At 49.8% G+C, this 12,121-nt stretch overlaps 2 protein-coding genes across 2 annotated transcripts; both read left to right on the top strand.

Moving 5' to 3' along the window:
* The first annotated feature begins 495 nt into the window (after positions 1–495).
* On the top strand, positions 496–6,727 carry LOC34617814. Its single transcript, XM_026336847.1, has 14 exons — positions 496–649; positions 781–1,899; positions 2,118–2,252; positions 2,443–2,680; positions 2,766–3,048; positions 3,185–3,260; positions 3,520–3,717; positions 4,032–4,075; positions 4,456–4,495; positions 4,820–4,936; positions 5,183–5,266; positions 5,517–5,658; positions 5,904–6,030; positions 6,251–6,727. The coding sequence occupies exons 1-14, from the start codon at positions 496–498 to the stop codon at positions 6,725–6,727; spliced, it is 3,234 nt and encodes a 1,077-aa protein (XP_026192632.1).
* A 2,328-nt stretch (positions 6,728–9,055) lies between these two features.
* Positions 9,056–10,808, top strand: LOC34617813. Its single transcript, XM_026336846.1, has 2 exons — positions 9,056–10,655; positions 10,759–10,808. Exons 1-2 carry the CDS (start codon positions 9,056–9,058, stop codon positions 10,806–10,808), a joined length of 1,650 nt encoding a protein of 549 aa, XP_026192631.1.
* Positions 10,809–12,121: the final 1,313 nt, after the last annotated feature.

The following is a 12,121-nucleotide window of genomic DNA, read 5'->3' as shown; positions in this document are numbered from 1 at the left end:
TGGTATACAAGCCGTGAAAATTTTTTCAGTGATATATTTCAGTGCACTTGGGGTTTTCGCTTATTTCTGACGGCTGATTCGTTTGAAGATCCTTTATTACTTTCGTTTTGAAACTACAAGGCGGAACTCTGATGCGTTTGGCTCTGCTCATTGTTCTTTATGTGCTCCGTTAGCCACCACTAATCCTTGAGAGCACACTTATAGGGCACTTTCGGAGATATTGATAGAATATTTTGCGCAAATTAATAGTATGTACAAGTCAAACCGCCGAAAGAATGTAACAGGCAAGTGCGGCAGGGAAAGGTGCTGCCGAATGTTGCCTTTTAGGGAAAACCCGTTGGTGCATGGCCTGTCATAGCCCACGAAAACAATGAGCGACTGCATGCGGTATGCTGCTCAGAGCAAGAGGCTTCGTTAGGGAGCCGTAAAACATGTAGTTTCAAACAGGTGGTCACTGGCATTCTGTATGTTTGTTTGTTGCTGAATTAGTAGGACATGCCCCATTGGCAATTCACTGATGAAAAACCTAAATCCACTGGTAAAATCGAAATCCTAAATTCCAAAAGTGATATCAAACAAATTTCTGGGAGACGTCAGTCCGAATCGATATTTTTCCTGCCACCTCGTGGCTCCGGTCCTGGTGGCCCGCGTGAACGAGTGTGTTATGGGGGGTGGAGCAGTTACTGGGCCGGCGAAGGCATCCCATTGCAGTTGGGTTCATCCAAGTATCTAAGTTCTGTTTGTCTTTTGTCACCAATGGTTAAACTCTGAACTCCGGAGGGAAAAGCAAAGCCTTCAAGCACTCCGCGGTTCGCCCTCCGCTGGCTGAAACCGAGCGGGCGAATTCCATACATGCCATTCTGGACCCAAAGTCATCTTTCGTTGCTGCAGTCTCTGCTTCCTGCTGTAACTCTCCTCCAAGTCTGTTGGCTGGAGAAAAATTAGAGGCTCGTTGGCGCGTGGCGTTACTCAGCATGGTGAGGAAAAACCATAATGTTCGCCGGGATGCAGCGTCTGACCAGGACAAAATAGGGCCGATTCAAATCCCCAACTCTGCTCACATTTGCAAATCCCCTAATAATGTGCTTATTCGGAGCCTTAATTTCAATGCGAGCGGCCACGCACCCTATCGTTCACAATGGTGTGCACGAGCTTTCAGTGCAGCGGTCGCAGTAGGGATATGGGTTTCTGCGGAATCGGTCGGTGGGCTGCCTCTGGAGACAAGTGAAGGCGGCCCTTTATTCAGCAGCCCAATAAACCTGACCGACGAGCTTCGACTTCCCCCTGTAGACGCGCCAGACTCTGCTTTCCTTTACGAGTCCGGTGCTGGTGCACAACCTTCTTTTGCATTTGAAAGTATTACGGGGAATAGTGACTACCAGAGCGGCACTGACTTTGCAGCAGCTTCTCAGCCTTTGGTCGCTTTTGAAAGCTCCCAGGCTACTCCTCCAGGGGACTCTTCAGAGGTCAACCCTGTGGAAACTCCTGATCCGAATGCAGTAGTTCCGTACTTACTACCCGTGAAGCCCTTTCCCCCCCGTTTCTCTGGCTTGAGCAGCGCATCAGGCATTGCATCCGAGTCTGAGGACTTTGACGAATTATTTCCACCTCCTGCTGAGGAGAACCCTTTGCGGTACGCCTTTTTTGGGCCCCAAAGCGATAATGTGCAAATTGAGAATTGCCAGCACTTTGACGCTTTTTTGGTATCTCCCCTCCCATCTTCTTTGGCCTCTCGATTCAAGGATTTTGTGCAAAAAGAAGCAGGACAAGAAGATGGCACGCCATTCCTCCATCATATCCACGGCCAGGCCGCGCTGGACCCAGCCAACAGAGAGGAAAACCCGAGACTCATTGTTGAGGGAGGCAAGGTCACTCCTCTGTGGTCGGAAAATGCGGATGGTAAGGCAGAATCTAACCAGAAGTAGGGCGTTCAAGCCTCTTCTTATGCCAGTTTCTGCATTCGTCAATATCTTAGCCAACAGATCATGTATGTCCTCGTGCAGTAGTGAAATCCTCACCTTGCGCACCGTTTTTTTCCAACATCGTTAAACCTTTCAACGTTTCCCTATTTTAATAAGGTTGGGACCTTGTGTGCCCCGGGGTGTGCATGCTTTCAGATAACCCCGTATTCCGGATGGACGAAGGGACCGCGACTTTGATTCGGCTGGTAGCTCCCATCAGGAGTGCTTACGACGAGATGGCTTCCATGCTTCTGATGCCCATTATCAACGTAAATATGGCCTACGGTGACGGTACGCTTCCTCTGTACTCCTGAGCCGCTCCGTAGGCCTTTGAACCCGTACGCAAGCTGCCTGAGTCTAGCACATGCTTGTAGCTACCAGTAGAAACTGATTCAATACGAGTGTCACGCTCATATGGGTAGATGCCTCTAATCAGTTCAGTGTTCATACAAAACTCTCTGCTGGTCCGAGCAACTTGCAGGGCTGCTTCTCTCCTACAAAGTGAGCGGGAGCGAAGGAAAGCTAGTAGACCACCAGCACCAAGACGGGATACACCGCCCGGTAGCTGAGCTTGACGTGGTTTACAAAAGTTGCTTTTCCGTTGGAGGTGACAGCAGCGAGCCTATTACCGTTAGAGCGGAGTTACGACTAGATGGATGCGAACCTGTTGTTCTGACGTGGAAAGTCATCTGTTCAAGCAGCGCGCTTTTACAGGGTAAGTCCACCAGCAGGCAGAATCTCACCCCTCTTTCTGTTGTAACAAGACTTCTTTTTGAGTGCAGTCGCTACTAACTTCCACCACAGCTGCTCAAACGGTGCACACTTTTTGTGTATTGTGCCACTTGCCACAGAGGTACCTCAGGGATTCCACGTGGCCATCGGCCCCCTGACGCCAACCGCCAATGCTGGAGGTTCTCCTGCACTGCGCGATTCAGCCGACGTTCCGTTCGACCCACGCCTCGTGGCTTCCCCCACCGTGGCAGACATCCGTGCCATCACGTCTAAGGAAGGAGATATAGTCGCAAATGGCGAAGTCGCACAGGAGGTTTCCAGCGTGCAGTCCACAAGTGTCGCATTCGATCCTTCTGTAAGCATGCTCAGTCTTTGCTCGTAGCCGTCTCACTAAACTTATGAACGCTTTCGTTTCCAAAACACTGGATCTCCACCAGACCCCTACAGATATTGCCAAAAATGGCCGTGCGCGGCTGATGCTATGAATGCAGCAAGACTTTGTCGAACTTTACGTATGGTGTCGGGGATGCAAGGAGGGTAAACTGGACATGAACATTCCAACAATAGGCAAGTGCCCTGCTGACAGCTGTTTGCGCCTGAAGCCCAGGCTGTTGCACTACAGGGGGTGACACCCGAGAAACCATGAACATTTAGCGGGTGCCGTATGCAATGAATGTCTTCTCCCCGGTTGTTGAGGCCATCGCTAGCAATCCTCATGTATGAAGATACAAACGGGGCGCACACTCTGCTACAGCCCGGGATTCGGCCGAGATGCTGGATCCAAAGCAATGCTTGCCTCATTAAGTGCGGTTTACGTTTGTCTCAGCGGCTGATTTGCAAGTGATGTTCCCTCTGCTATACAATTACCTTGGCACCAGTAAAGCTAATGACAAGTCGACCGAGCGTGGTGCAAACAGTCTCGTGGCTACGCGGCAGTCTTCACATATAGCTCTTAGAGAGGCCCTTCCGGGATCTGAAGAAAACGTGCGGCGGTTCGTTCTGCAGTTCCAATGCAAGTCCGAGGGTAAGCTGTACAAGAAAAAGCACTAGCCATCCAACACTCCCCCCTTGCTGCCCCCCTTCACAGATTACACGGCTTTTTGGCACGGGCCACGCTGCAGGCGCAAAAAGGATTGTTTTCTGAATCACCTATCTGTGTTCACATAGGGTTAACTGCACACTTCTCTTTGCAGTGCGTACACATGTGCCCATGAATGACTTACTAGGGCCACAGCATCCACAAGGGCAACGCTCGCCAATGCAAGTCGTTCGTTCATCCATACCAGGTTTCCATTTTTTGCCATGCATACCTGTGTGCTGATTAATGACGCGACGCAGGGGAATCAATTGTCACACTTGACTTTCCGTTTCACGCCTATAGAGTAAGCTGTTTCATCCATTTACTTAGTGATCTATCCAGCAGCCTGTGCAGCGCAGTGCTCCAATACCAGCCTCAAAAGACCTCGTTTTTAGTACGGCGTCTTCTGCCGTGTAAAATCTGAACATAAATTATGGAAGGAATGACATTGGTTAAAGGATTGCTTCCAAGGGACAAACTTGTACTGACCATCCTATAAGCTTTTCCTGTGTGGCCTTGTAATGAAAATTTTGCCTTCACTATCACTCTTGGCACACCCTCTAAATTCAAATATATGAACTCACTTTAATCGATCATCGTTTCCCTGATAGCAGGGAACTAACATGATGAAGAATTCGGCATTAGTATTGCGCTGTAGCACCATCTGCTCGTCATGCGTTTCAGGATATACAAGTCTTCTTCAAAAAACAGTGCGCTGCGCCAGGTGAAATGCGGGAACAAGCACTGCCTTTATGCCCTGCAACGCACTTTTTCGCCTTGCCAGTTCCACACTTACCTGCCGTCATTGCAGTGCAGATCATTCGAATCAATATATCTGCCATTGGATCACAGCCGCCCGCAAACAAAGCATAACCGGATCTGGTTTGCATGCGGCTGTGCATCACGCCAAACATTTGTTTCTAGATGTGACCAAATCCTCAACGAATTCTTTTCGCGTTTGTATCCCTTTGGGCTTGGACGTTTTATCGCCCACACGGCATACAGGTTCTGTCTTGTTTTGCCTGTGAACACATTTTTCGGACTTCAGCTGCTGCCAGTCTACGCGACCCCTCGTGCAGTTCTGGAACCCTTAGCGAAGACGGCTCAGCCTGCTGTTTGGCCTCCTGCGGTAAATGCGGGGGCGACGGTTGCGAGGACAGGGAAGGTGAGACAGGAAAGGGTTCAAGTAAAATTCGCGTGCCGAACTGGGAAGGGGAAAATATGAGACTTTTGCTTGACACAACGACCGAAAACGATGTTTGCCGTTCAATGTGAAGCGCGCCGATGAATTTTTTTCCAGATGCCAAACTCGGTGTAATACTTAAGAGCTTCTTCTACGCTGTATGGGGAGATAATGGAACAGCTACATCAAAACTATTTTGTCTGCTGCGCGCGTGTTGCACTGTACTAGGCGGGCTGGTGGGCTGTTGCCTGACCCACATCCACTCTTCTGCACTACCATGTTCGGCCTCAACTGCCCCTTGCGTAATGACTAGTAAGATTTCGGCTAGAAGCACCAGCACAGAAATGAGTAAAGAATTGGCAAATCTGGAGGGAGGAAAAAGTGCAAAATTCACGGGAGAGTAGCGAGCAATTAGGAGAGCATCGCGAGGCTTTTCCTACAATTATTTGGGCAAATGCTAGCACTAGGCATAATAGAATACAGTCTAGACGGAAGCCAAAGGGACGAGAGGCTTCCTACATTGCATTCCGTTTATACCTTGCTTGTTTCTGTATGTTCACAGCGCAGAAAAACAAGATGAATCGGGAGATTCGCATGGCTTTGGTGCTGCCAAAGGAAGAAATGTCGCAGCACTTCAACATAATTTTTGCACCTCTTTGGCTTTTTTCCATGAGCATCTATTTGCTCAAGTTTTTGCTGTGGAGGTCAGCAGCAAAATGCGCATTTTGCATATTCTCTCGCCTCTCTCCTGCCTCTGATCCTTCTACACCCCCTCAAGCTGGTCCTGATCCAGCCCCTAGCAGCCGCATCCTGCTTCTACACTTCGCTCAATTAATAAACAGCTAAATTGTCGTTTAGCCACACTCTTGCTTCGCTATATATCGCCACACCTTTTTGAGCTCCCATAATGCATATTCTTGGGTGCTTTTCTGTATGCTTGTTACTTTAGCCTGGTAACAGCTGCTGTATTGGTGTACATGTTTGCCATCTATTACGGAGTACACGTCCTCAAAGAACCGTTTTCAGTGGCCATAGCACCTTCATCATCACAATTCCTCAACGCGCTTTTCTTACTCGTAAGCTCAAAGCTGTTGGGTTGTGATCACGGGCTCACCCCTGCCATGCTCATGGGGTGTGAAGCGGAGCTAGTGAGCACTGCTAGTCGCAAATGCATCACGCAGAGCTGCCAGTAGCTGCGCAACAAGATAGAGCAATGTGGGGACACGTGTTGAAGAAACAGCCCAAGTTTATCAAAAATATTTGGCATACCCTATAATCTGCATTCACTTTTTTCAGGGGGGCCATGTCGGACATCTCTACAAAACTCGTGGCGGTATGCTTTTCGGCGATGACGGTTTCCACTCATACACTCCGTTTGAAGAAAGAGCTCCTGGAAATGCCCGAAAGCTCAGTAGCGCCAACGATCCTTTCTACTCGATAACTCGATGGCGTTCTAATGAAGATGGACCCTCTTTCATCCGGCTCACCTCCTTCAATGGAAATTTATCAAAAGACGAAAGCGGCCATATGTCGGAGGGCCTTCAGCCAATGGAATTTTGTGATGTTGAAGCAGGAAAACCGGAGTTCAAAAGACGGGATGCCGCCGAAGACAAGGTTTTGTGGGATGGAATCCAAGAAGGGCTTCATTCGGACTACTGGGATGAATATGCAACAGGAATGCTTGTTGGCACAGAAGAATACAAAGGCGGGTCAAACAACCGAGGTCAGGGAGAATACGAGGAGTTTTGCGAGCCGAAAGGCCAGAAGTTGTGACCTCTTTACTTTTGGCATTCTTCGCACGTCTGCCGGAGGCGGAGGGGCCAGGGAGTGGGTCGTGTGACCTGTCTTTTCTGCTCCCAGTCCGTGCCGCATGATGCACATATAAGGTATCCTCGGTGCTAAATCATTTCTGCAGGTATCCGTTTGGCGCAGCTACAAGTTGACGCCAAACAATTATATAAAGTCTTTGTCAATCTAAAGAGCACAAAACTTGGCAATACACCAAGCGACCATTTTCTATGCCTAATGTTTTATTTTTCCAATTCTTTTCGCTTTTATGAATACTCAGCCCACGAAAAAGTCGCCTTAAGTCTTCATAACTCTTTGCGTCTTTCGTAACTAGTTCCCACACAGGTGGTCACCTTTTGAATATGAATACAACTATAATAGGTGTCACCTACCAGCTCCTATCGGTCGGCGAATAAAATAAGAATACAATTACAGATCAGTGCTTAGATTGTCGTCTCGAGTCGCGGCGTCTGCGGCGTTCGCGTGCTGACTCGCTCTCTATGAATTGCTTGAACCAATAATCTCCTGACTCGAATGTAAGGCCATGTGGTAAGCTATGAAACAAACCCGGCCTTCACCAGGTGCATTTGCGGAAACTTCTACGAGATGAACGCCTAAGCCTTTTGCTGTCGTCCTAAGTCTGTATTCGTCCTTTCATTATCCCGCAGAAGCCATTAATCATTGCCCTCTAGTACTGGTAGTTAGTGCTTCTGGTTCTAAGTGTGTCTTTCCTAACCATGGTCGACTTTTGGGGAGGCGCGTTATCAAAAAGCTCGTTGCGAAAACCGCTAGCCCAACCTAGTCGGCAACCTGAATTCAAGAGTTTTGCAGAAATGTACACGGCGCGCATTGATCGCGCTTTTCTAATTTTCCTCAGTGCATCATGCTGCACATAATCATTCATAGCACAAGCACAAGGGTCAAACCAAGGTCTCCTTAGGGGGACACCTCATTCCAGAGTGAAGAAATATCAATAGAACGTTACTTTTTCTCAAAGAAGCTTCCTCCTCCTCCTTCCCGCGCTCACCTAGGTCTATGATACGGAGAGGGTGGCCGCAAGGGTGCGCGCAGCTGGACCATCCAAGCACTCCATTCACAGGTAGTTGCACATTGCACCTGGTGCACGTGCACACAACATTGCATCTTCTTGTATCTAGCGCAGAGTGCTCTGCAAACAATACGACGATATACAAACAGGCAGACTAATTGGTGTGTCCGCCACTAATTTTAATTCTATAGCTGGTGTAGTAAGGCCTGCTGAAGTGTCGCTATGCCCATTGCAAGCATGATATTGCCAGTCACGCCTGAAGCAGATTAGTCATTTCCTGCCAGCTTACAGCCTTCAATACCTCAAGGGCGTTTAAACTGAAGCACAGCAGCCTTAGAAACGGGTTGAAATGACCCTGTAAAGTGATGCTGTGTTTCATGTGAGGGCTCGCATGCAAAGGCTTTCTGCACCTCACCAAAGAGTAACCATCATGTTGTCAACAGAGAGTCACGCAACCACCGCAAGTTCATGAGAGATTTCTGAAAAACTGATCTGAACGAGTGAGCCGTACTAGAAGCTGGTGTCCACTTTAGCCCATAATTGCTACGACTTCTTTAAGAACTTCGCTTGAATACTTCGACCGATCAAGTAACCCACGCAGCTCTCGAGCAAATTATAGAAAATATAAATGGTGTTTGTACTGGGCTGAACTTTGTTGAGTTCATTTTATTAAAATCCAATACGGCCCCGGTGCCCTACACCAGCCCCAAGGGTTTAACCCGTTTACTGGTTTGTGTACGCATCAATTGGTGGGCAGTTCACTCTTCTGAGCTTATGACTATTTTATGAAACAGTTCTGGCCCGTTTTGGCTAGTACTCATCCCAATAACTGCAAGAATAGATACTGCTGGCTGAGAAAAGTCCTCGATACCCATCTGGGGAAAGAAAGTTGCTCCATCTTCTTCATTGCATCGCTTGTTTTATTGTAACACCCCTGTACATTCCGCATTTCCAGCTTTTGATTACTCAGGCAGGCCACCTGTCACAGGCCCTGGATTTAGTCCAGTTGCACAGAGCGGACTAGCAGTGCAACGCCCCACAACTTATGCTTTGCATGTGGCTTACGCATGTCTGGTTTGTTGGCCATAGTTCCCTGAACAGCCCAGGCTTGTATCAGTTCAGAAGCTTTGCTTCTGGATGCTCAGCAAAGAAAGTGGTGAATCTCCAGCCTCTATATGTACACCAAAACGAGAGCCAATGGCTCTCCTCGCAGTCAAAGCAACAGTTGGTTTCTCCCTTTCTTGAGACCGTTTAACTCAACGAAAATGAAGCGCTTCACTCATTCATACTTACCTCGTCTGCTGCCGCGCAGCGATCTGCCAGGGGCTGTGCAGCCGACCCCGTGGGGCCTCAACCGTTATGTCTTGTTAATTACCTACTCTTTTTATATCTTTGTCACTGGCTGCGTGTATATGGGCTGGGCTCCTCTAGCAACGATGATCTTGCGGGCTGGGGGCTTCTCCTACTTGTGTGACGAGGACAGCACTGCCTTCTTGGAGGGGCCTGGACAGGAACAAATTCCTGGTGTGTGCAACGCTCAGGAGGCGGCTGTTCAGAAGCTTTACACCTTGACCCTCGCAGTACACTTCTCCTCCTCGGCTCTTGCGGGTTTCCTTGTGGATTCCTTAGGGCCTCGTCTGACGGCGCTGCTGGGGCAGTCCATCAGTTTTACTGGCTGGTGTCTTCTGGCCAGTACGACTCGCAACTCTCGCTACACCCTGCCTGCGGCCTTTGTGTTGATTGGGCTCGGAGTTGACACATCTTCGCTGCCCCATCTGTGTATCGCGCGGCTCTTCCCCGGCAGCGCTGGTCTGATCATTACCATCACTGGCTCCGCTGCCTCGGCGTCTATGTTTGTGCCGGTGATCCTCGAATACTTTGGAGGTAACGACCTCAAGGTATGCTGGGTATACGCGTTTGTAGGACCAGGCTGTATGTTCTTCGTGGCGCTCACCCTTTTCCCCTACCGCAACTTTCGTGTATATGATGTGAACGCCAAGTCAGTGGACGCCAAGCATGCAGCCACCACACATGTGAAGGGGTCCAGCAGCACAGAGGATCAGTCTACCGAGCACACGCAATCGCGTTACCCACGCACACAACCACCCGACATCCACCAACACTCTCCCTTAGCAAGCCAGGAACCCGAGTCACCAGTTAAAACCTCCTACTCCTGCCCTCCTCTTGGCCCGGTGGCAGAGGCGCTGGCACCCCCGTCACCTCCCGTTGGGGCTTTTGTAGAGACTGGAGGCAGCTCCGTCTCCTTGCAAGTCTTTGGCTCCAGGCAGCTCGGAGAAGCAGCGGCAGAAGGCAGCGCAAAAGACGACGACCTGACTCATGAAGTTTCCATGGACAAATGTCTTGCGCTCCCCGCCGTTCCGGGCAGTGAGAAAAGGTGCAACTTTCGGAGCCAGATTTTTTCAGAGCGGTATGTATTGGTGGTTTTGTACTTTGTGGGAGTTGTGTGGGTCTCCTGCTTCTATCAGTTGGCTCCCCGGCGAAGCTTCTCCACTTCAGTGGTCGCTTTCCTAGAGGTGGCATTGCCTCTCAGTTTCATTCCGTGTATTATCCTGGGAAAGTTGGCGGACGTGTGGGGGATTGTGCGGGTTATGCTGGCACTCAATACGTCCGGATTCCTTATGTACGCCCTTGCCATGCTGAGGAGGGAGGCCGCGGGCTATGCTTCAGTCGTTTTCTTTTGTTTCTATATGTCGCTTTTCATGGGACAGATCTTTGTGTATATTGAGCATACCTTCTCACCGAAGCATTTCAGTACCCTCGTGGGTTTGGCGGCCATGGTAGGGGGATTGTTGTCGCTTGTTTGCAACTTCTTCTATGAGATCGCTGTATCGAAGGGAGAGAGGGGTCTCTTTATCTGCCAGCTTACAATCCTCTCAATGCTGCTGGTCCAGTATGTTATCCTGGGCCGCCTGTATTATCTCTTTCTTGAAAACCCCTGCCCCTACAGCACCGGTCTTCCCACGACAGCCTCATCTACAAACAGCAGTTCGTGCGTGACGGAAGGCATGCACAAACAGAAGAGACAGCAAGAACAGCAGGCGCACCAGAACCCACAGCAAGAGCAGCAGGCGCACCAGAACCCACAGCAGGAGCAGCAGGCGCACCAGAACCCACAGCAAGACCAAAATAAAGGCGAAGCGGAATAGGTTTCAATGCCTAACTTGGAGCACTATCGGCGAGTCGTAAAAGATGGGCCTTATCAAATGGTGGTCCTCTTTGCAGCGTGTCAAAGGCGCGCAGCGCTTTTCGATCGCCATTTCAACAGCTCAGTGTAACGGGAGGTTTTGGCAAGGTCGTGCAGTTCCTCCCGCTTGCGCGCTTTTACTGCAGCAGCCGGCAGCGAGCTAGAGTCCGAAGATTCATCTTCTGTACTGAGCTCGCAGTGAGAGATTCTCTTTATCAAATGTAGCCCCGTCGTCATCTCAGTTCACTGCAGTTGATCTGGGCAGTTTTGTGCATTATCACGCCGAGCCCTAAAGGCCTCCGCATACAAGCAAGCAGGCCTCAGCATGCGTGCGTTATACCTCAATTTCAGCGGCATGACTTGCAGCAAGAAGTGCTCGGAGGCTAGCACTAGGCATCCGATACGAGCAGAAGGAATTGAAGTCTTGTGTAACACACATGCCACGCTTCAGCTGATAGCTAGCGCAAATACGCCAGCCGCGCAAGCTCGCGTATATTCGCCAGCAGCGGCTTCGGCGGTCGTTCTCAGCCCCATGTCTCATAATTTCAGCAAGTGTATCACCTCAGGGGCTTCTGTCCCGTCGCTATGTGTAGCAAGAAACAGTTGCTGCACCTCACTCTTACCGCAGCTCCCAATCGCGTCGTTCTATCCATGGGGCGTACAGAGAGAGTCATGCGTACGCCAAGTGTCAAGCGGACAAACTGGTAGAACAGGTATTCCCAACGCGGACAAAACCGTAGTCCTTGGCTTCAAACTCCAAATGCAAACATTGGTTGAACTCCAAGGTTTAGCCTTGTTCGATGGCTACAGCCTGCACATGCCCTTCATGCATGTATGCAGGTTTTGATGGTGTAGCCGGTACAGGCGCACTAGAGCGAAGCGTTTCGTCAAGATGTAATTTCAATGCGCTACATGGTTTGGCTGTTCTCATTTTTCAAGTGCTGCGAATAAGAATTAGCTCTACAGCGTAAGAGCAGCTTCGGTGCGCCATGTGGATTAAGTTCGTGTGTGCGGCTCTGTGCGATCTTTCGGAAGGTTTGCTTACGGAGGCAGCTAATTTTCCTCGTCACTTTGCGTTACTGACCCTGCTGCTTGAGGGCAAGGAGGGCGGGCACCCTCTTTTTGG

The sequence above is a fragment of the Cyclospora cayetanensis genome, unplaced genomic scaffold (assembly GCF_002999335.1).
Source record: "Cyclospora cayetanensis isolate NF1_C8 unplaced genomic scaffold, CcayRef3 CcayRef3_contig_15, whole genome shotgun sequence".
Classification (NCBI taxonomy): Eukaryota; Apicomplexa; class Conoidasida; order Eucoccidiorida; family Eimeriidae; genus Cyclospora; species Cyclospora cayetanensis.
The sequence above is the reverse complement of the archived record's forward strand: the minus strand, read 5'-3'. Positions and strand labels throughout refer to the sequence as shown.

What these genes read in the sequence shown, in the direction of transcription:
- LOC34617814 (XM_026336847.1), top strand. Translation starts at nt 496, where the DNA reads ATGCCCCATTGGCAATTCACTGATGAAAAACCTAAATCCACTGGTAAA. An exon ending in CGGTTGCGAGGACAGGGAAG is followed by an intron (nt 4,937 to 5,182) that starts GTGAGACAGGAA and finishes GCACTGTACTAG; the next exon opens with GCGGGCTGGTGGGCTGTTGC. An exon ending in TGCCCCTTGCGTAATGACTA is followed by an intron (nt 5,267 to 5,516) that starts GTAAGATTTCGG and finishes GTATGTTCACAG; the next exon opens with CGCAGAAAAACAAGATGAAT.
- LOC34617813 (XM_026336846.1), top strand. Translation starts at nt 9,056, where the DNA reads ATGAAGCGCTTCACTCATTCATACTTACCTCGTCTGCTGCCGCGCAGC. An exon ending in TGTATCGAAGGGAGAGAGGG is followed by an intron (nt 10,656 to 10,758) that starts GTCTCTTTATCT and finishes CTGCCCCTACAG; the next exon opens with CACCGGTCTTCCCACGACAG.